Source organism: Rhinatrema bivittatum, chromosome 3, assembly GCF_901001135.1.
Source record: "Rhinatrema bivittatum chromosome 3, aRhiBiv1.1, whole genome shotgun sequence".
In the NCBI taxonomy this organism is placed as follows: Eukaryota; Metazoa; Chordata; class Amphibia; order Gymnophiona; family Rhinatrematidae; genus Rhinatrema; species Rhinatrema bivittatum.
The window spans coordinates 583548201-583570124 of NC_042617.1; the positions used below are offsets into that span (position 1 = coordinate 583548201).

General features: G+C 44.5%; 1 protein-coding gene across 5 annotated transcripts in view; it reads left to right on the plus strand.

Moving 5' to 3' along the window:
* EZR (ezrin) overlaps positions 1 to 21924 on the plus strand; it is a 247899-nt gene that overhangs the window by 120521 nt on the left and 105454 nt on the right. For all 5 annotated transcript variants that reach the window (XM_029596635.1, XM_029596636.1, XM_029596637.1 and 2 more), the window contains exon 4: positions 11987 to 12082. In XM_029596635.1, coding sequence (XP_029452495.1) covers positions 11987 to 12082 — 96 coding nt within the window. The remainder of the gene's footprint in view (positions 1 to 11986; positions 12083 to 21924) is intronic.

Consider the following 21924-nt stretch of genomic DNA (forward strand, 5'->3'; position numbering starts at 1 on the left):
ATACGGCCGCAGCAGCGCTTCCCCATGTGTGCCGTGATGGCGCGCGAGGCGTGGGTTCTCTTGTTCGCTGTCGCGGGGATGGGATCCCGCGACAGCCTTGCAGTTCCGGTGCCAGTTGGGTGGGCCTGGGTCTAAGTTGGGTGGGCACCTGCCCACCCAGGCCCACCCGTGGCTACGCCACTGGTACTACATCAGGACTTCAGTGAAAATGCATGTCATCATGCCCTCCTAAATAAATTCCTGATAGAGAGTAAGCAATTTTGGAGTCAATAAATGGCCAAATGTTTTAAAACTAAATCTCCACCATATAACCATCACTATTTGATAATTTACTAGATTTTAAAGAATGAATAGCAGTTAAAATCTCTTGGTCCGAGATAGTGGCTTAGTCCTTGTAGACTCTGAAAAAAGAGGGATTAAGCAACGAGCATTAAAAGGCTAAACAATCCTGCTCCTTGTCTTATACTTCAAAGGAGTAAAGAGTAGAACAGCAAGATTTGAAACATTCAAGTATTTCACAATCATGAAACATCAATGCCTTTTGTGTACACAGAGATTTAATTCTCTCTCTATTTTTTTCCTTTTAGATATAGAGACAAAAACTGACCTGTTTTATTATTGGTGTAGTAATATCACATTTTGGCATAAAAAGAGAATTACTTGCCCGTTGACTAAGCAATGAGTTGTATTGATATTTCAATTTTTGAGTCTTTGAAACACATAGCTAGAACATTGATGTAGGTCAGGTTTTAAAAACTATCTTATCTAAGCTTCCAGATTAGCCAGCTCCGCATTACATTGCTGTATAACTGAGAATAAACCCTCTAAGGGTAGCTTTAAGAGCATCCCATTTTACTACATACGGAAGTGAGTAAGAGACATTTAATTCACAATAATTTTCTATAGACTGCTTCATATAATCCACAAAAACAGAATCAATCAAGAATGAGTTATTAAAACTCAATAAGGAATGAATTGATTTATCATGTAACCAGGATAGAGTCCGAGAAATACCAGCATGATCAAAGATTAAAATGTTACCCACTTCTGCTTCCAAGAGAGAGAGGAGGAGAGTATTAGATATCCAAAAATACTCAATCCTAGAGAAAAAAACAGGAAGTTTTTATCAGTGAGGAAGGTATAGTCTCCAAGAATTAGATAGACTGCCTGCTGCCATCAATATCCTTTATCATATTTAACAATTTAGAAGGAGATAATCTCAAACAGGGTTGGCTGTGCAAGGCCAAATCCAAAGGTTGATTAAAATTACCCCCAAGAATGAGGTGGGTATCACCAGGGACAGATATAGGATTTTTCCGCCCCCACCTCCCTTAAGGGTCTGTTACACGGTAACAGAAGGCTGTTTTCTGCTAAATGAGATTCAGCAGAGCTTGAATGAAGCTAATCTAGCCAGCCTGCTGCCCCTAAATGTTTGCCACCCTAAAAACAGATATTAAGGTACCTATTGACCAATCCAGGGCTGGATATCGCCAAATGTTTGTTAAAATTTATTCACTTTGTAAACCGTTATGATGGCTTCCCGAATAACGGTATATAAAACTCTTCAAATAAATAAATAAATAAATAAAAAAAAAAAAAAAAAAAACCTGCTTGGAGATATCCTGAAAAACCCAGGAGAGTTTTTTCAGGATAAAAAAAATCATGCTTGACTATAAACAAATAACACTCTACTTAGTATTCAAATGCTCTATAAATCTGAACATTGTGAAAGTACTTGAACAATGGCCTATTTATTGATTAAAATGGCCACACCACATTTTTTATGGATAGCAGGAGAGAAACAGCATAGTTTAACCCAACCCCCAGACAGTTTTGTTATGCTCGGCCATCCACTGGCTGCCCCCTTGAACCGCTGCCCTCACCTCTATGGTGGGGCTAGCCGCACTCAGCCCTGGTGTGGTAGGATGCTGCTGTCTGCTCCATTGACGTGCCTGCACAACGCCATCCCCTGCTGGCAGAGAAGGGCACCAACAGCTCCTCTAGGGCACGCGTGCTGACACTCCAAACCTTAAATGGCCCGAGGCAGGAAAACCCTCATGGCTCCCTTAGATGATATCACCAATCTCTCTATATAAGGCCAGCCTGGACACCTGTCCGATGCCTCAGCAACATGTCCAGAAACTGTATAGTAGTGAGTGTTGCGTCCCAGTGTTCCTGACCTCATCCCAGTTTGAACTGAATCTTCGTCCCAGCCTATCACCAGTTTATGTTCCAACCTGTCTCCAGTCTTCATTCCAGTCTGTGCCATTCTTTGTTGCCTGCTTGTTCTAACCTTGGCCTACCTGCCTCATCCTATTTGTCCCTTTCCTTCGAATGCATACCCGGTTTGACCCTTGCCTGGACTTTGATTACGCCTGATCTCTGCCTGGACCCTGGGCACTCCTAATCGACAGCTGCCTGCAACCCTAACTGGCATCGGACATTCTCTTCTCTTATCAGCAGAGACCCCAAGTCCTGCTGGCCCTGGCACCCAAAGGCTTAACCTGAGGGGAACATGAGTGGGAAATATGAAGGTTCTGATTGGTCTCTGCTTCACTGGGGTCTGTCTGCCAATGGTGATAACCTTCAGGGCTCTTCCCTGCAGGCAGAGTCAGGCTTGCCTTGGCCCAAGGGTGCACAAACATAACAGTTTGCTGAAGCCGTGGACTTGACTTCACTTCAGGCCATCCTTGGCATAGCCCGCAGGCTGCAAGACCAACAAGGTACCTTGGAGCTCCTGGCTGTATTAATGGACCGGCTCACCACATGTTTAGACACCCTGATCAGGCCGGCTGCCCCACGGTACTAGTGCAACTGCCTCCCAGCATGCCTACTCGGCTGGTTCCCCAGTTGCCATCTTCTCCGTGGTATGCCGGGGATCCTAAGTGGTACCGGGAATTTCTCAACCTGTGCAGGATGCACTTCCAGTTCAGTCCCTACTCTTCCCCTACAATTAAGCCAAAACTAAGTATGTCATGTCTCTTTGAACAAGAAGAACTCCTCCTCCTTAAGTACATACTCTCACAAGTCAGATATCGCATGGATCCAGCCAAGGAAAATGCCATCATGGACTGGCCATGCCCAGTGGGACTCCAGGCCTTACAAAGATTTCTGGGGTTTGCAAATTATTACTGCCAGTTTATCCTTAATTACTCCTCCTTGGCGGCCCCCCTTACTGTCCTTACCCGCAAGTGTGCCAACACCAAAGTTTAGCCATCTGAGGCTACCGAGGCCTTCTAGAAATTAAAAAACGCCTTTGCTGAAAAGCTGTGCTTGTGCCACTATTCTTGAGGTAGATGCCTCTACCCTGGGGGTAGGAGCTATCCTCAGCCGGCATAGTCCCAAAGAGGTACTTCGCCCATATTCCTTCTTTGCCAAAATGTTCTCTTTGACTGAGCGTAATTACAGCATTGGAGATCGAGAGTTTCTGGCAGTCAGATTGACTCTGGAAGAATGGCACCATCTGCTCAAGGGGGCTTGACATTGCATTGTTATATCCACTGATCACAAGAACTTTGAGAATTTACACCAAGCTCAGCAACTCAATGCCAGACTGGCCCGCTGGTCCTTGTTTTTTCTTCACTTCAATTTTGAGTTATGAGATCGCCCAGCAGTCAAGAATCAATGAGTAGATGCCCTTTCCCATTCTTTCCTGACCAAGGATGTTCCAGAACCTCTGAGACACATCATCGTTCCTGCTAAGATACTCCTACCCATTGTGGCTCCGTTCCCTCCAGGGAAGTCGATAATGCCTTCCAGATAGCAGGTCACCCTGGACGGGCACGAACCCTTGAACTGCTTCAGTGACATTATTGGTGGCCCCAAATGAAGCCTGATGTCAAGGCTTATGTCGACTTGTGCCCTACCTGCGCACAGCAAAAAGCTCTGCATGGCCAACCCTGGGCACTGCTACGATGGAGAAGGTACAGAGAAGGGCTACCAAAATGATAAGGGGAATGGAACAACTCCCCTATGAGGAAAGACTAAAGAGGTTAGGACTTTTCAGCTTGGAGAAGAGACGACTGAGGGGGGATATGATAGATGTGTTTAAAATCATGAGAGGTCTAGAACGGGTAGATGTGAATCGGTTATTTACTCTTTCGGATAGTAGAAAGAGTAGGGGGCACTCCATGAAGTTAGCATGGGGCACATTTAAAACTAATTGAAGAAAGTTCTTTTTTACTCAACGCACAATTAAACTCTGGAATTTGTTGCCAGAGGATGTGGTTAGTGCAGTTAGTATAGCTGTGTTTAAAAAAGGATTGGATAAGTTCTTGGAGGAGAAGTCCATTACCTGCTATTAAGTTCACTTAGAGAATAGCCACTGCTATTAATTGCATCAGTAGCATGGGATCTTCTTAGTGTTTGGGTACTTGCCAGGTTCTTATGGCCTGGATTGGCCACTGTTGGAAACAGGATGCTGGGCTTGATGGACCCTTGGTCTGACCCAGTATGGCATTTTCTTATGTTCTTATGTTCTTATGTACAGCTGTTGCCAGCCCCCAAGGAATCCTGGATCAATTTGTCCATGGACTTTATTGTGGACCTTCTTGTCTCTAATTGCACCACCATAATAAGGGAGGTGATTGACAATTTCTCCAAGATGGCGCAGTTTGTTTCATTACCAGGTCTTCCTTCCTCTTTGGAGCTGGCATGTCTGTTTACTTTCCACGTCTTTTGCTTAAATGGCAATACAGGAATTCAAGTTCACTGCGCGGTACTGGCTCTCGCTCTGCAAAACGTTTGGAATCACCCTCGATTATACAACAGTCTACCACCTGCAAGGCAACGGGCAAGTGGAACGTACTAAGCAAACCCTTAAAATCTTTCTCCGCTCCTATGTCATAAGAACATAGGAGCCTGTGGATTACTTTATAGAGCATAGTTTTTTCTGATACTGATCTCCCTCTAATTAACATATTGTAAGATTTCTGATTTTTTTCCTCATAGGTTGCTTATATAAGAACATAAGATACATAAGAACATAAGATATGCCATACTGGGTCAGTCCATCAAGCCTAGTATCCTGTTTCCAACAGTGGCCAATCCCAAGTCCCAAGTACCTGGCAAGTACCCAAACATTAGATCACAAGCTACTATTGCTTATTAATTACCATCATATCAGTTTATGGATTTATCCTTTAGGAACTTATCCAAACCTTTTTTTAAACCCAGTTATACTAACTGCACAGCAAGGCACCTTCTGGGATGTCATGTGGTTATGCATTCCCATTAGCCCAGGGTATCCAGAATAAGGAACAAGTCCCAGCCACTGCACAGCAAGGCACCTTCTGGGATGTCATGTGGTTATGCATTCCCATTAGCCCAGGGTATCCAGAATAAGGAACAAGTCCCAGCCACTGCACAGCAAGGCACCTTCTGGACAGCTCAGGCTGCATGCACACAGGATTCCAAAGTGACATGCAGTCTGGACCGTGATCAAAAGGACTGCTGTGGCTGGATTGAAATCTAAGGGGAGAAAGCAACAGAAAATCGTTTGTATAATTTCTCAATTTTAACTTATGTAAATGCATCCGTCTACATGAATTTGAACAGTTTATGGTAATAAAGTGGACTTTAAATCTTTATAAATAAAAATATATCCATGTTTCCTAGATTTTAAAGAAAGGATTAACAGTCTGCACTTTTATCTTCTGTTTATAATGCACATATGCACATTTTAGGATTAACAAAGAACAAATCAATCTCCAATGTCAAATAGCATTCAGCAGCAGTTTTTCCAATGAACGTTAACACTGATTGCTACGGCTGGATAGCAGAACTATCCTCCCGCTGCCCTGTCTTCCACCCCTTGCCTGCAGCGCTCTGGGGCTTCCACTCACGACAGATCTGAATGCTGTGTGGAAAACTGGAAGTGACATGGAAGGATTTGTAGTCCATTGACCATTCGCGTAGCTCTAAGGGGGTTTATTGCCCCTCCTCCCCATTTCAGTCTGCTGCGTATTTGTGTGTTATAAGACCATTTTAGTGTTGATGTTCTTTCTGTTGGCGCAGTCTGTGCTCACAGCATGATCAGTAAATCTCATCGGGATACAAATGTTTGCTGGCAGCCAGTGCTGTATTTTGCCCAAGGTTGTCCTGGAAGTGATTCATTGAACTTATTGTATCTTTAGTAGGTAGCCTTGAGTTGAGAACACTTTTGAAGCACAATTTGCGCATAAATCCAGACAGTAGGCCTCAATCTCAGGAAGGCTTGAAATGGAATGATCCTAGTCTGGAGCATGATTGTACTGCACAGTTTAGCCCTGTTACAATTGTTTTCATGGGCAGTGTTGTAGTAAGGTTCGAGTAGTGTTCTAAGAAATGAAAACATCTTCTAAACATGACCCTTTCCACTCAGTCGTGCTTCTCCCTGTGCCTGTAACCTGATTTGTACACACACCCACCCCTCTTTCTGCTTCATCCCTTGACCTTTTTTCTTCCTAAGCACGCCTTATCCTCCCCTTGCTTTCCTCTAGAGCCATTGCGTTTCCTCTGGCTTCTTCCACACACACAGCATGGAAAGGGTTAAGTTAAAAATGGAAATAGAAACCATGTTCACATTCGGAGCGTTTTTCTACCAGAGGCTCAGGTAACCTCATTTGGAAGGCTTTCCAAGAAAGAAAAATGCAAAACCTTTTAAAACAAAAAATGTATACGCAGCCGACTTTGCAAAGTCAAAACAATGCAATCTTAAAACAAAAGAAGTAAAAATTGCTCACCAGGGCAATAAAAAGAGAAAAAGGAACTCCGGAATGTTAGAACATAAACACATCAAATTTATGGATGACATTTTTTGGATTTATTTTATTAATCCACTTTTAATAGTATTGCTTCTTAAAGTTCTCGGTGATATGTTTGTACCATGATTTCCCCACCTCCCTCCTAAAAAAACCCAACATAAAACGGGGGGTTTCTGTTTTCCAAAGTTTTACCGGTAGAGCCTAGTCTATGGTTTTGTTTTGATTTTTTTAATAAGTGCCTGAATGTGGGAACATGAGATGGAAGCTTCTTGCCCTCTTGTCAGTAGAGCACTTGGATTTTTTTCCTCTGGGTTCGTATCAGCTCTTCTTTTTGAGTCTTGTGTGAGGACACAGTTCAGCCTCTGTATCTCTAATCACTGGTAAATAGCACAGTATTATCTGCATAGTGCTGTTTTACTTTGTCAGCCCTAATTTGATGGGCCTAATTAATTAGTTGGCACCATTGGATCAGTTTGTTAGATGGCAGAGTTCTTATCAGATTTTAGTTGGGCTTTCATTTGTGTTTTGTTTTTATTTTGACTGTTTTCTATTTTTCTTTTAGGGCTGCTGTAAGTTTTTATGAGATCATTATATTGTATTTTATTATTGATTGTGTGCAGCTAGGGGCTTTTTTGTTATAGCGACTAATTAAATTTGAATAATAGTAATAATCAAGCAAGTCAGTTGAGTTATTGGCAGTTATTTGGAATTCTCTGGTTCCAAACTGTCGTCGTTTACAAAACAAACAAACAAAAAAAAATTGCCGGTTTCTGCCGAGCCCCTAATGAATTGATAAAGCACAGGAGAGATGGGAGTGGGAGAGGAGGGGGGGGCTGGCCATGTAGGTAACAGATGTCCTCGCTTCACCTTTCCTGGAAACGTTCATCCTGTGCTCTGTGTGTTTCTGTTGCTGAGGTCTCCTGCGGCCCAAGACGATGTATTTGCTGGAGGGTGGGGACGCACTGTATTCCTTTAGCATATTTTCATATTGCTGTGCAGGCGTGTAGGGTTTCACCTCAAAAAAAAAAAAAATGAAATGAAAAGGGAGGGTTCCTGTTGTTGTACTGGCATGATGTATTGTAACACTTTGTGACTGGGTGTGTCAGCACTGCTCTGCTGATGGAGGCTTATCCTCATTCTCTGGGTGCGTGCGTGTGTGTGTGTGTGTGCCGAAGCATGACGGAGTCAGTATAGATTTAATGTTCACACGAGAGTTATTTCCCCATTCCATGCCTAAAAGCGGATTTATTTTTAAATAAGCCCAACAACTTGATTCCATATGTTGTTGGGTTTTTTTTCTTCTATTTGTAATTGCTTTATTCATGTTGTTCTTTGAAATATTTTGTATTTTCTGGTTTGTTATACATCGTAGTTTATTTTAATGATTGAATACTTCTTTACAGGTCAATACAGTAAAGTGCGGCCGCGGTTACCCTGCTCCTAACCCGCTTTCTACTCACTTTTCGGCCACGTTAGTCCAACCCGCGATACACTATCCCCTTTAACCCATTCTTACCGCCTCTTTAAATCACCGGGTAACCCCTTCCGCCCGCGGCATGTATATTAGATGTAAAGGATCGAATTAGCTATTCCCTCCCATACAGTAACGCGCGCCCCGACTATCGCTTTTTTAACCTGCCTTTTTGCCGCGCGTTTAACCTGCTAACTTACCGCCTACCCTTACCCCTGGCAGGGTAAGGGTAGGCGGCAAACTTTCCCCCAGCCCCCGCTCACCTGCCCTGGCCACGTCCATGGGTGCTGGTCTCCGGGGCAGCCCCAGTCCTCTCCCTTCCTCCCAAAGCAACAAAAGCGGAAAAAATCAAAAAAGTAGAAAAAAAATAAGCGAAAAAACGAAAAAAAAAAGTAGCAAAAAAAGTAGTCACGTCTTGAGCGGCCCAATTGCACGCACAGGGGCCGCTTTCGCCCATACAGGCATCCATCTTCGCCGCAGCTGCCTCCGGGAGGCAGGGGAGCCGCTGTCCGTCTCCGCCGCTGTCCGTCTCTGGAGGGGGGCTGCAAGAAGAGTAAGTCGCTTCGTTGCTTTACACTGCCAGTCCTCTCTCCCCTCCTCCCGAAGCAAGGCTGCTTTATGCGCCTTGCTTTGAGAGGAGGGGAGAGAGGACTGGCAATCCCGAGCATAGGAGAACCGTCCACTTCCTGGTACCTGTCATTTCAAATGTCATTTGAAATGACAGATACCAGCATGTCCGTGAAGCGTTAGGCTAACGCACCCAGGATACTGAATAGCGCTCTATACAGTAAAATGGGTTGGCGGGCCTAACGCTTCACAGACGCTTCTTGGACGCAGCTTGCATTTGCAAGCTATTTACATACAGTATCGAGCGGTAGGTGAGCAGGACTGTGCATGCGGCAACCGCGGGCGCGCCCAGCACTAACGCAGCTCTTCCTACTGCTCCTTACTGTATCGGCCTGTCTTATGGGCTAAATCTCCAAAAAGAGTGTTCTATAACTTTTTTTTATTTTTTTTGATAGATTTATAGATTTTTTTGCACTTCAAAGCAGATTACATTCAAGTACTGTAGGTATTTCCCTGTCCCCTTTTGTACTTTAAATTCATTTCTTTCCTTTGACAGTTTTACTATTTATATTTATTTTCTGGTTTGCTAGGCTTTTTTCTCTTTTTTTTTTTTTTTTATTTTGCTGTTTTGTGGGTTGTTTATGGGCAAATGGCCATTGTCTGCCACCTGGGCCTCTGTGGATTCGAGTCCAGGGCAGCTCCGATACTACCCTGAAACTTTCTAAAGGATGTTCCCATGAGATCAGTTGCCATTAGGGCACCCAGTTCTTAATTATCCCGAAGAACTAGAAGTGGGGCTTATGTTTTTCAAACCGTGACTTCGAGCAGTGCATTTCATGCTCCTGCTGCAGGACCATCACCCTGCATCCTGGACCAGTGTCTCTTACTGAGAGCAGATTGTGGAAAGGGTGGTAGCCGCTCAGCAAGCCATTGTAGGGTGTATCAACGCAATGCATGGCCAGGCTGTGGGAGGCTCTGTGCCGGAGGGGGCGGAGCCATGTGTGTGATCACCGGTGCTTCTCCCCCAAGTCGCTGCATGAGAAGGACTCATCCAGAGTAAGTGATGCTTGTGGATAAACAGTATGGGAAGGAAAACAGGAGATGTGAGGAAGGTAGGGATCAAAGAGAAGAAAGGCAAAGAAGGGGAAGCACGTGCAAGGGAGGGGGAGGTGGGTAATGTAAGGGATGGGACATGATTGTAGAAGGGGATTAGCATATGAAGCTCTTCCCACTCATGTCCGCACCTCTTCTGCAATAATCCTCTAATTGTACTTTTGCCCTGCATCCTTGAAAACAAGCCTCCCGGCAAACTGTAGATTGTAGGTTTCAGCCTAAGCATTTCTGGTCCTTTTTATTTTCTGTATGGCTATTGCTGCTGTGAAGGAGGGGTGTGGAAATCCGAAAGAAATGTATTCGATGTGGGGTAAAGGGCTGATGTGCACGAAGCAGGAGAGAGACCTTGGGGTGATAGAGAGACCTTGGGGTGATAGTTTCTTCCGAAATCATGTTTTGTATGTAAAACATTATATTAATTTATGGTTTACTAACTGTACTGCCTGTTATCGTATATACCTGTTATCTGTAAAGCCTGTTGCTAATTATTGTTATTTGTAAACCGCGGTGATGTATCTTTTTACGTACTGCGGTATATAAAAACCCCTAAATAAATAAATAAATAAATCTAACGATCTGAAGTCGGCGAAACAATGTGACAAGGCGATAGCTAAAGCCAGAAGAATGCTGGGCTGCATAGAGAGAGGAATATCGAGTAAGAAAAGGGAAGTGATTATCCCCTTGTACAGGTCCTTGGTGAGGCCTCACCTGGAGTACTGTGCTCAGTTCTGGAGACCGTATCTCCAAAGAGACAAAGACAAGATGGAGGCGGTCCAGAGAAGGGCGACCAAAAAGGTGTATGGTCTTCATCGAATGCCTTATGAGGAGAGATTGAAGAATCTAAATATGTATATCCTGGAGGAAAGGAGGAGCAGGGGTGATATGATACAGACCTTCAGATACTTGAAAGGTTTTAATGATCCAAAGTCAACGACAAACCTTTTCCATTGCAAAAAAATCTGCAGAACCAGGGGTCACGATTTAAAACTCCAGAGAGGAAGACTTAGAACCAATGTCAGGAAGTATTTCTTCATGGAGAGGGTGGTGGATGCCTGGAATGTCCTTCCAGAGGAAGTAGTGAAGACTAAAACTGTGAAGGATTTCAAAGGGGCGTGGGATAAATACTGTGGATCCATAAAGTCTTGAGGATGTGAATGAAGAGAAGAGGCATGGGGGTGGCTTGCAGGAATGATGGCTACTACCTGCTGATTAATACCCTTATTCAATAAACATACACATGGTTAATGTGACTCCAACATTGCTCTATGCTTCAACGGCAAGAGGAAATGTGGGACAAAGGATTTGCATTCACAAATAAGTGTGGGAATAGCTTGCTTGTTGTGGCGGTTACTACCCCGAACCAATCAAGCCTGATGCTTCATTTTGATTACATATACAGCACAGCTACTGCTTCAACCACAGGAGGGGATGAAGAAAAGAGGATTTATAATAAGACAACAACCAACAAGGACTAAATTACACAGGCTAAGTAGACAAATAAGCATGGGAGTAGCTTGCTTATTGCTGCGGTTACTACCCCTAACCAATTAGGATTGATACTTCAGTTTTATGCAGCTCCAGCACTGCTCCCTACATCAATGGCAGGGGTGGAAGGAAATTAGAACCAAAAAGTTACCAATAAGGGCTCTGACCGTAGCGGTCAGAGTAACAGATAAGTATGAGAAAAATAACTGTGAAAGCTTGCTGGGCAGACTGGATGGGCCGTCTGGTCTTCTTCTGCCATCATTTCTATGTTTCTATGAAGTGTGTCTTCCATTCTCTTCCACGCCTCCTCACAAAACCTAATACCTGAGCTTGGTGGATATAAGAGAAAGTGCAGAAGGTTTGAAGGTCGCACTTAAAGCTAAACGTCTCAGGGTTTTTATCACGTGGCCACAAAATGGGAAATCACCTTTAATGAAACAGCTTTTTTGAGTTTTCCTATGGTTGTGCTGCATTTTAAAATTATTCTTGTTTAATGTTAAGTATTATCCAACACAAACTTTGTGCTTCACCAGTAATGCAAGGGTACCAAACATGTTTCAGGCAAGTCTGGTTTTTTATGTTTTTATTTTTTGCTTTTGTATTTCAGGTGGTGAAGACAGTGGGTCTGCGGGAAGTATGGTACTTTGGACTCCAGTATACGGATTGCAAAGGCTTCCTGACGTGGCTGAAACTTGATAAAAAGGTAAATGTGAAAAGACAGCCTTGACAAGAGAAGTTTAAAGCTGAACTTTTAATGAGCTTCTCTGTTGCTCAATCAGTTGCTGACTTAAACATTAAGCAGGCAATAATAATTTAACATTGGATACTCATTAACAATGTCTCCAGTGTTTCATCGCCTCACTGGTGCAAGTTTGAGGATCCTTAATCAAATGTGGCAGTATATGCATTTATTTATTTTATTTATTTACTTAATGGTTTTTCTATACCGACATTCATCAGTAGATATCACATCGGTGTACAGTTTGATTAAAATACCTTATTAAAAGCATTTAAAATAGTCAGTGAAAATGAAATACATAAAACAATACAATAAATAAATTTAGCAGTTCTTAAAAAATTATTGACACAAATAAAGACAAGATAAAAATAGAGTTTTAAAAGAATTTAGGACTCAGAAAAAGCCTTCTGGAAAAGCCATGTTTTAAGTGCTTTCTTAAAAGCTTTAGTGTCTGGTTCGAGTCATAGTTCTTGAGGCAGAGTATTCTATAGCAATGGACCAGCAATGGAAAGTGCTCTTTCACACACTGGGGTAGATTTTCAGACGAGCGCGAACAGCCTACTTTTGTTTGCGCTCCAGGCGCAAACAAAAGTACGCTGGATTTTAGTAGATACGCGCGTAGTCGCGCGTATCGGCTAAAATCCTGGATCGGCGCGCGCAAGGCTATCGATTTCGTATAGCCTGCGCGCGCCGAGCCGCGCAGCCTACCCCCGTTCCCTCCTAGGCCGCTCCGAAATCGGAGCGGCCTAGAAGGGAACTTTCCTTTGCCCTCCCCTCACCTTCCCCTCCCTTCCCCTACCTAACCCACCCGCGCCGGCCCTGTCTAAACCCCCATCCTACCTTTGTCGGGGGATTTACGCCTCCCAGAGGGAGGCGTAAATCCCCGCGCGCCAGCGGGCCTCCTGCGCGCCGGGCCGCGACCTGGGGGCGGGTACGGAGGGCGCGGCCACGCCCCCGGGCCGTAGCCACGCCCCCGTACCCGCCCCCAAAACGCTGCCGACACGCCCCCGCAACGCCGCGCGCTCCGGCCCCGCCCCCGACACGCCCACTCCGAAAACCCCGGGACTTACGCGAGTCAACAACCAATAAGGCCCCGCCCCCGACACGCCCACTCCGAAAACCCCGGGACTTACGCGAGTCAACAACCAATAAGGGCTGTATAACATAATCTGGGTAAAAACAAATAAGCATGGGTGTAGCTTGCTTATTGCGGCGGTTACTACTCCTACTACCTCTAACTAATCAAGCTAGATATTTCACTTGGATGCAGCTCCTCCACCGCTCTCTACATTAATGGCGGGGGTGGAAGGGAATTAGAACCAAGAGCTAAGAGAAACAGATAAGTATGGGAGAAGAAATGAGGGAAGCTTGCTGGGCAGACTGGATGGGCCATTTGGTCTTCTTCTGCCGTCATTTCTATGTTTCTATGTTTCTATGAGTCCCGGGGTTCTGCGCGCGCCGGTGAGCCTATGTAAAATAGGCTCACCGGCGCGCAGGGCCCTGCTCGCGTAAATCCGCCCGGTTTTGGGCGGATTTACGCGAGCAGGGCTCTGAAAATCCGCCCCACTGTGTTTAGGGGAGCAGATTTTGGTGATGGTACTGGTAGTGATCCATTGCTTGCTGACCTGGTATTTCTCTGTGGAGTGTGGAAGTGCAAAGAGGCAATTAACCAATCCATTTTATTATTATAAAGAGTTTTGTGAATTAAGGATAGAGCTTTGAATTGGACGCGATAAATAATCTGTAACCAGTGTAGGTCTTTTAAAATTGGTGTAATGTGTTCTGTTCTTTCTGGTGTTCTAGCGGCTGAATTTTGGAGAAGTTGGAGTGGTCTGATCGAGGAAACGGGTAGTCTAATTAGAAGCGTATTGCAGTAATCTGTCCTTGAAAAGATAAGCGCTTGCAAACACAGTTCTAAAATCTTGTTTATGTAAAAGTGGTTTTAATCTTTTAAGAACATTTAATTTAAAATAGCCATCTTTTATCCATCGTTGCAAGCTTATTTCGCTGCTCTTATCACACCCAGATCCTTCACTTGTAATGTAACTGGATGTCTTTTTTCGTTCTTTCTTATTTCACCTTCAATCTTTGTATTTAGTTTATTCAAATTATCAAAAATTCCGTTTTCTTTGGGTTTAATGTTAAACTCATTTGCTTTAAAACTTGATTTATAGTAGAATGGTAGATATCCCATAGATTAAAAGTGTCTTCAATAATCTTAGTAATTTGAATTAAAATGTGCACGTCATCCGTATAGATATAGATAAAATGGGTTAATCCCAGACCGGTTAAAACTTTACATAAAGGCAACATATAAATATTAAAAAGAGTGGATGATAATGATGAGCCTTGTGGTACTCCATGTTCTAATGCTAATTGTTCAGACTCATTATTATTGATTTTTACTTTGAAAGATCTATTTGCTAAATATGATCTGAACCATTTTAATATGGAGTTTGTTAAACCTATTTCTCTTAGTCTAGTTAATAATGTGTTATGGTTTACTGTATCAAATGCACCCGATATATCCAATAATACTAACAAGTAGGTTTGGTCGTTGTCTAATCCTTTTAGAATTGTGTCAATAAGGGAAATGAGTAGAATTTCTGTATTTTAAAATGTTTTAAAACCGAATTGCGAGGGATGTAGTGTACTATGATTTTCGATATGTTCAGGCAATTGTTTATTAACGACTTTTTCCAGTAATTTAGAGAAATAGCAGAATGGAGATAGATTCCACTGATCCTTCCAATTTAAGACCTATCCGGTGGCTTTTTACAATTGGTTTAACTATTGCACTTTTTAAAGGATCTGTAAATTTACCTTGTTCTAAGGACAAGTTGATGATGCTGGCTAAGGGTTTTGCTATTATATTTGAAATAGTCTTTAAGATTTTTATGGGAATGTTGTCTAGGGGGTGAATAGCCGGGTTCATAAGGGCTCTTGTGCAGCTGGTACAAACCCCCCCACACACACACACACATACTCTGGAAGAGTGCACACATTCAGCTTTATGTAGATTTAAGAGTGTGCTTGGTTTACAGTTGCCACAGGGGATGGAATACTAGACAAGTAACAGTTCAGATATTAGTGCTAAATAAAGATTGTAGTTTGTGTCTTGGATATCACAACAAAAGAGTATATGAATTACTGTTTTATTTATATCACACATTTACAACAGGAGAGTTCAAATTGTGTTATAATGGTTAAGCACAGATGTGGTGTATAATCAGATCATTTTATATAGTGCATACAGTAGCAGCACTAAGATATGTTGTGTTATCAAAATAGTTACTTTCAGTGTGTGTAAGTCGAATCGTGCAGGGCCGCGAGGATGTAGTAGGATTAGAGCTTTGTTTGGTGGTCTGGTAATGGTCATGTCATAATAGTGCTAACTGGTCACATCAGAGGGTGTACCCTGAGCCCTAAGCAGAGTTAGAAAAAGGTGTGCGCTCTCTGCCACAATGACTATTATATATGTCTTTCTTTATTAGAAAAGATATGGTAGGTCATTTCATATTAAAAACAGCTTGCCAAACAGTCCACACAAATGCTGTTTCTAACATGAATTGACCCAAATTTTCTAATAAAGGTACGCATGCCTTTGTTTCCATTGATGTGGTGCAGTCACATCGCTTTCTGATTTTTGCTTAGGACTTTGTTCTTGTATCATCTATTGCTCAGTCCTTTAGAACAGTCTACATTCTCAAAATACCCTGAGTTTGGGTGCCCTGCTCTTGTTTGCCTGGTTTCTTTGTGCTAGCCAGGGTCTGATGCTGCTCTGTTTCATGCTGTGGTGCTACTTTGGAGTATTGGTTCTCTAGCTGCACTCCCAAGAAGCTAACTCCTGCCATTCTACAACCACCCGAGGCCTTTCCCCACCATCTACTTTGTGCCAGATTTTAGATTGTGGGATTCTTCATTTGCCCATGCAACCATTGCAGTATCCATTTCCATGATCTGGTCTGTTGTCGTGTTCAGGTTACTTCTGGTATGACCATGCCATCCTTTTACTGTTACATCTACTTATCATTTCTATAGTGCCACCAAACATACGTATTCCTTTCTCACGTGCAGCCCTTTTCTGGGGACATGGCTTAAAGAGAGTGCATTATATTACGGGTGTCCAGCTAGGTGATCTGCACCTGAAATTATCTCTTTTTGCGGACGATATTCTCATGACAATCACCAATCCTGCTACTTCGTTACGGGACATTACCAAGGAGATCGCATCATTCAGTGCGGTCTCTGGTTTCAAAATCAATCTAGATAAATCCGAGCTTCTCAATGTCTCAGTCGACAGTGGCACTCTCCAGGAGCTGCAACGGGTATATCCATTTAAGTTAGCAAAAAATGCCATTAAATATCTTGGGGTGCATATTGGAGCCGATCTTGATGACCTATACACCCTCAATTATGCTCCTCTCATAGGTAAAATCAGGAAAGACCTGCAGATATGGGATAGGGGCCAACATTCCTGGATGGGGCGTATAGCTATTGTGAAAATGAATATTTTACCTAGATTCTTATATCTGTTTATCACTCTGTCTCTACATCTTAGCGCTGCCCTGCTGAGGTCTTGGCAAAAGATTTTGTTTGACTTCATTTGGCGCAAGCGACCCCCAAGGGTATCACGACGTCTGCTGTACCTACCGAGAGACAGAGGAGGCTTGGGAGTGCCCCACCTAGCTAAATATTACGTGGCGGCTCAGCTCTTGGTGATTACAGACAGTCATAGGGCCACTACCGCCAAACAATGGGTCTCCTTAGCCGATCGTATATTGGGACGAATGCCGCTTGCAGCATTGCCATGGCAACCTCGCGATACAAGGGTACCAGTGGATGCCTTATCTCCCTCCATCAAAACCACTATGCGATTATGGGAACAGTGGAAGAAGCAAATTATTGGCACTCGAATATATTTTTATTCCACCCACATTTCCCATTTAACTAATTTCCCTGCCGGGCATCATAACCCAATTTTCCGGAGCTGGCAGGCTAGAGGCCTCCGCAAAATTGAGCATTTTTTGGGGGGTGGTTCAGCGATGACCTGGCCCCAACTCCAGAGTGCGTATCAGCTGCCTGATACCGATTTTCTCACGGGTTGTCAAATTTCCCATTTTCTTAAGAGTGCTTCTGTATCTCCCTCCATACAACAGGGTAAAACGCTATTTGAACACTATTGTGATGACGCAGATAAGAAGCGGGGAATGGTCTCTAAACTATATACTACTGTCTGAGGGTACAGTCGAGGGTTTCCCACATATGAGAGCCTGGGAGAGTGATCTAGAGCGTTCTATCTCTGATGAGGATTGGCTTCAATTGTACACTGCAGTAAAAAAATGCTCTGTCTCAGCAAATATGCAGGAGAATTGTTACAAGATGCTTACCAGGTGGTACTTGACGCCACATATCCTGCATAAACGCTACCCCAACATCAGTGATATGTGTTGGCGAAACTGTGGCCGCTCAGGTGATTATATGCATATGTGGTGGTCCTGTCCTCTGGTGCATTCTCTGTGGTCCCAGGTGGCCCACTGGCTGGAACAGGTTCTACTAGTAAATGACCTACTGAATGCTGGGTTCATGTTAATTAATCTACTGCATAAAGATTTGACTAAGACACAAGCCTTGTTTTGTCAATAGGTTTTTATTGCCACACGGATGGTTATAGCGCAACATTGGAAGCAGCCAATCATTCCTACACTTACCCATGTACAGCAAAAGGTCCATTTTATATGTCGGATGGCGGCAATAACAGCGGAATTGCATAAAACTCTACCATTGTTTCGGGACACTTGGTCGCCCTTTTTGGACTGGGAAAAGTCAGATACTAATTAGCCATGCCCCTCTGCGATTTGTTACCTTGTGGACATTTCAGCCCTAAAAGAGTACATGCACATAAACCAGCAGTGGAATACTCTACGAGGCATCTGCTTTTAGTTTTTCCTATTTTGAACTCATGGGGGGGAGGGGGTCTGGGACTGGGGGTTTGGGGTTTGTTGGGGACTGGGGTTGAAGGCTGTTCTTCATGCTTGAAATTGTTGAAGGTTATTATGTAGGACATTTGTTGTTCTATTATTTGTACATGTTTCTCACTCTTTCAACATAATAAAATATAAATTAAAAAAAAAAAAGAGAGTGCATTATTTTCCTGGCTTATGGCATTGCCCTATATGTTGGCCCCGGTATATGTCACTCTGTCACATTGGATTCTTAGCAAGAGGTATATCTGTATCCCGCCTTCTCGTAGACACCAGAGTCTCCCTGTGTCTTCCTGAGTTCCCTGATGGGCCCACCACCACACCCATAGCTGCTATGCTTTCTCCCTTCCTCTGGTCCTGGTGTTTGATAACTTCACATGCCATAGGACCAATGCTGCTGTAATGCCCCGATTCCTATGCTTATCCCTCTGTACAGGCTTCTGTCCCAGTGGTAGGTCAGGCAAAGCAGTGATTTATTCACTGACAAAATATGTTGTCTCAGTGGCATTTCAATCTCAGGAACAGAACTTTTTCAGGGTGTGAAGACAGTTCATTAAGCTAATGGCACATGAACATTTCCAGGTAGACTGTGCTGCCAGCATGGCTGTGTACTGAACACTGTATAACAGAGAGGTGAGAGAAGTGTATCCGTATGACATTGCAAAGACATGGCATCTGGTTACAATAAGGACGGGGTAATCCGTCCATAAAGTAGCTGGCAGACTTTCAGTTAACCTAGTCTTAAGGGGGTTTTATTTTGGGTATGTATGGTGAGGTAAGTGAGTTGGAGTTGGTTTGAGGGTTTCTTATTTTTTTACCTTTCCCAAACCTCCAATCATAAGAACAAGGATATAATTTACTTCCAAATGTGTATTTTATAGTCTGTATAGACTCAGGTTAACATGATTACTATTTTCTATGATTTCTAAAGAAAAATAAGTAAACTTTTTAAACTTTTTCAAAACTTGGACATTCTTTTTGTTTTACTTCTAAAAGTGAAAGTATTGTTCTCACAGGACAAGCAGGATGGTAGTCCTCACATATGGGTGACATCATTGGGATGGAGCCCAATCATGGAACACTTTTGTCAAAGTTTCTAGAACTTTGACTGGCACCTACTGGGCATGCCCAGCATGGCACTAACCCTGCATCCAGCAGGGGCCCCCTTCAGCCTCTTTTTTTCCACGTAGCAATAGCCACGTGGCCTATGGATAGAGATTCCTGACAGGAATTTTCCTCACTGAACGTTTCTTTAAAATTTTCAAAACTTCTACCCCATCCGGGGTCCCCCTATCGATTCCATACCCGCGGTCGTGTAGGTAAGGCTTTACCCTCCATTGCGGTCGATTCCCATCGAGTTCTCCCTTCGGGATCTACCGGCCATCAACTGCACCGCGGCTAAATTTTTGTCGAAGCCATGGCGTCGAGTTTTCGGCGGTGCCCCGATTGTCCTCGGACAATGTCCATCACAGACCTGCATGCTGTTTGTGTGTTGTGCTTGGGGGTGGACCATGATGTCCTAACTTGCACCAAATGTGCCCAAATGACACCGAAGGGCCGTAAGGCCCGCTCCGAGAAGATGGAGTTTCTCTTCCAGTCGAAACCACCGACTCAGTCACAGGCATCGATGTCGTCTGAACTGGCGCCGTCGACCTCTCGTCAGCAAATGGATACCGGTGCTTCCCGCCTGTCGCAACCTGCTTCAGAGTCGTCCACTTCTACGTCTCCAGCACCGGACAAAGACCGAGGCGATCATCGAGAGAAACGCCGGCACCGTCATCGTAAGGCCCTATCCGCCAATCCAGGCAAGCCCTCGGCATCGGTCGAACCTCTCACTAAAAAAAACCCCCATCCGCCTCTGAGACTGGATCACTGAGGTGTGCCCCACCTTCAGAGACAGGTGGGGACCGGATGGTCCAAGAGACCATCGTAAAAGCACTGCAGGGCTTCCAGCCTCCATCAATGCTGGCACCGATTCCGGCTCCAGCTGCCGACCCGATACCCTTGGCGCTCGCACCTTTACTGGATAGAATGGATGCGCTAATCGGTATGTCCCACTCTTTCCACTCCGATTCTTTTGTCATTGGAGGACGAAGAAGCACCGAGGCCGGAGCCCACTCCCGGGCCGTCAGGAGTCCTGCCACCGACTCGTCCGCCGGTATCACCGGTTCCATCGGTTCCGATTCCACCGTCGATGCTGCACTGTGCCCGGGCGGTGCTGCCATTGGTGCCCCCTCCGCTGCCATCAATGCCTCGGCCTGATCCCACAGGAATAGCACCATTTCTTCCGCCTGAAGATCCCATGGGTGCAGGGGACCAGCCCTACCAACCTTGGACAGATGATTCTTCTCAGGATTCAGATGATCTGCCCTCTGAACCATCTCCCCCCTGCAGAGAGAAGGCATTCTCCTCCAGAGAACCTGTCCTTTATAAATGTTATTAAGGAGATGTCTGAGGCCATTCCATTCCAGCTTCAGACAGAAGAGGATTCCAGGCACAAGATGCTGGAACAGCTCCAATTTGTAGATGCACCCAAGCAGATCATGTCCATCCCTGTTTATGAAGTCCTTCTGGACCTGCTCAAATGCAACTGGGAGCATCCAGGTTTTGTACCACCGGTAAACTGAAAAACAGATGCCACCTACCTGGTACAGACAGCTCCTGGATTCCAGAAAACACAGCTTTCCCATGATTCTGTGGTTGTGGAATTGGCCCAGAAGAAGGCTCGTCATTCTAAGCCTCATTCTTCCGCACCTCCAGGGAAGGAGCAAAGATTCCTGGATGCCTTTGGCCGACTGATTTTTCATAGCTCAATGCTTATTTCCCACATTGCTTCCTACCAGTTATACATAACCCAGTATAACAGGGACCTTTTCAAAAAAAATCCAGGATTTTTCTGATTCCTTGCCTGACCAATTTCAAGATCAACTTAACTCCTTGGTCCAAAAGGGTCTAGATGCTGGCAAGCATGAAGTCCGCGCTGCGTATGATATCTTTGACACAGCCTCTATGGTGTACCCAGCTGGGATTAGTGCTCATCGATGGGCCTGGTTGAAGTCCTCTGATCTAAGGCCAGAAGTACAGGACCGATTGGCGGACCTCCCCTGTGCGGGGGATAATCTCTTCGGTGACAAGATCCAAGAAACCGTAATGCAGCTCAAGGACCACCACGAGACGCTACTTCAGCTTTCTCATCCACCTCCAAAAGGACGTTCAGAAGAGACTCTAAGCGGCCAAGTGACGGAGATAATATCCTCCTGCTACTCGAGGTCGCTCCTCCGGACCTTACAAGAAGGGTCAGTCCCGGTAACTCCGGCCTCAGAAGACCCAGCCAGCTTCTCAGCCAGGCCCAGCTTCAGGATTTTGACTCCTCGCTGGAGAGCGTGGACCATCCTCCTCTGCCATCTGTCACAGTCAGTTGTGCCATTTCGCAAACACCTGGCACACAATCACCACAGATCAATGGGTACTCGCTGTAATGACTCAAAGTTACCATCTCAACTTCCTAACCGTACCGGCAGACTCCCCATCTCGGCTGACGTGGGTCTTATCCGACCATTCCTCCCTTCTAGAGGAGGAGGTGTTATCCCTCCTCAATTCACGGGCAATAGAACCAGTGCCTCCCTCCCAGCAGGGACAAGGGTTCTAATCCCGTTAATTCCTCTTTCCAAAAAAGTCAGGGGGAGTTCGTCCAATTCTGGACCTATGTGCCTTAAACAAGTACCTACAAAAGGAAAAGTTCAGGATGGTAACCTTGGGCTCCCTGCTACCTCTTCTGCAGAGAGGAGATTGGCTATGCTCTCTAGATCTTCAAGATGCATA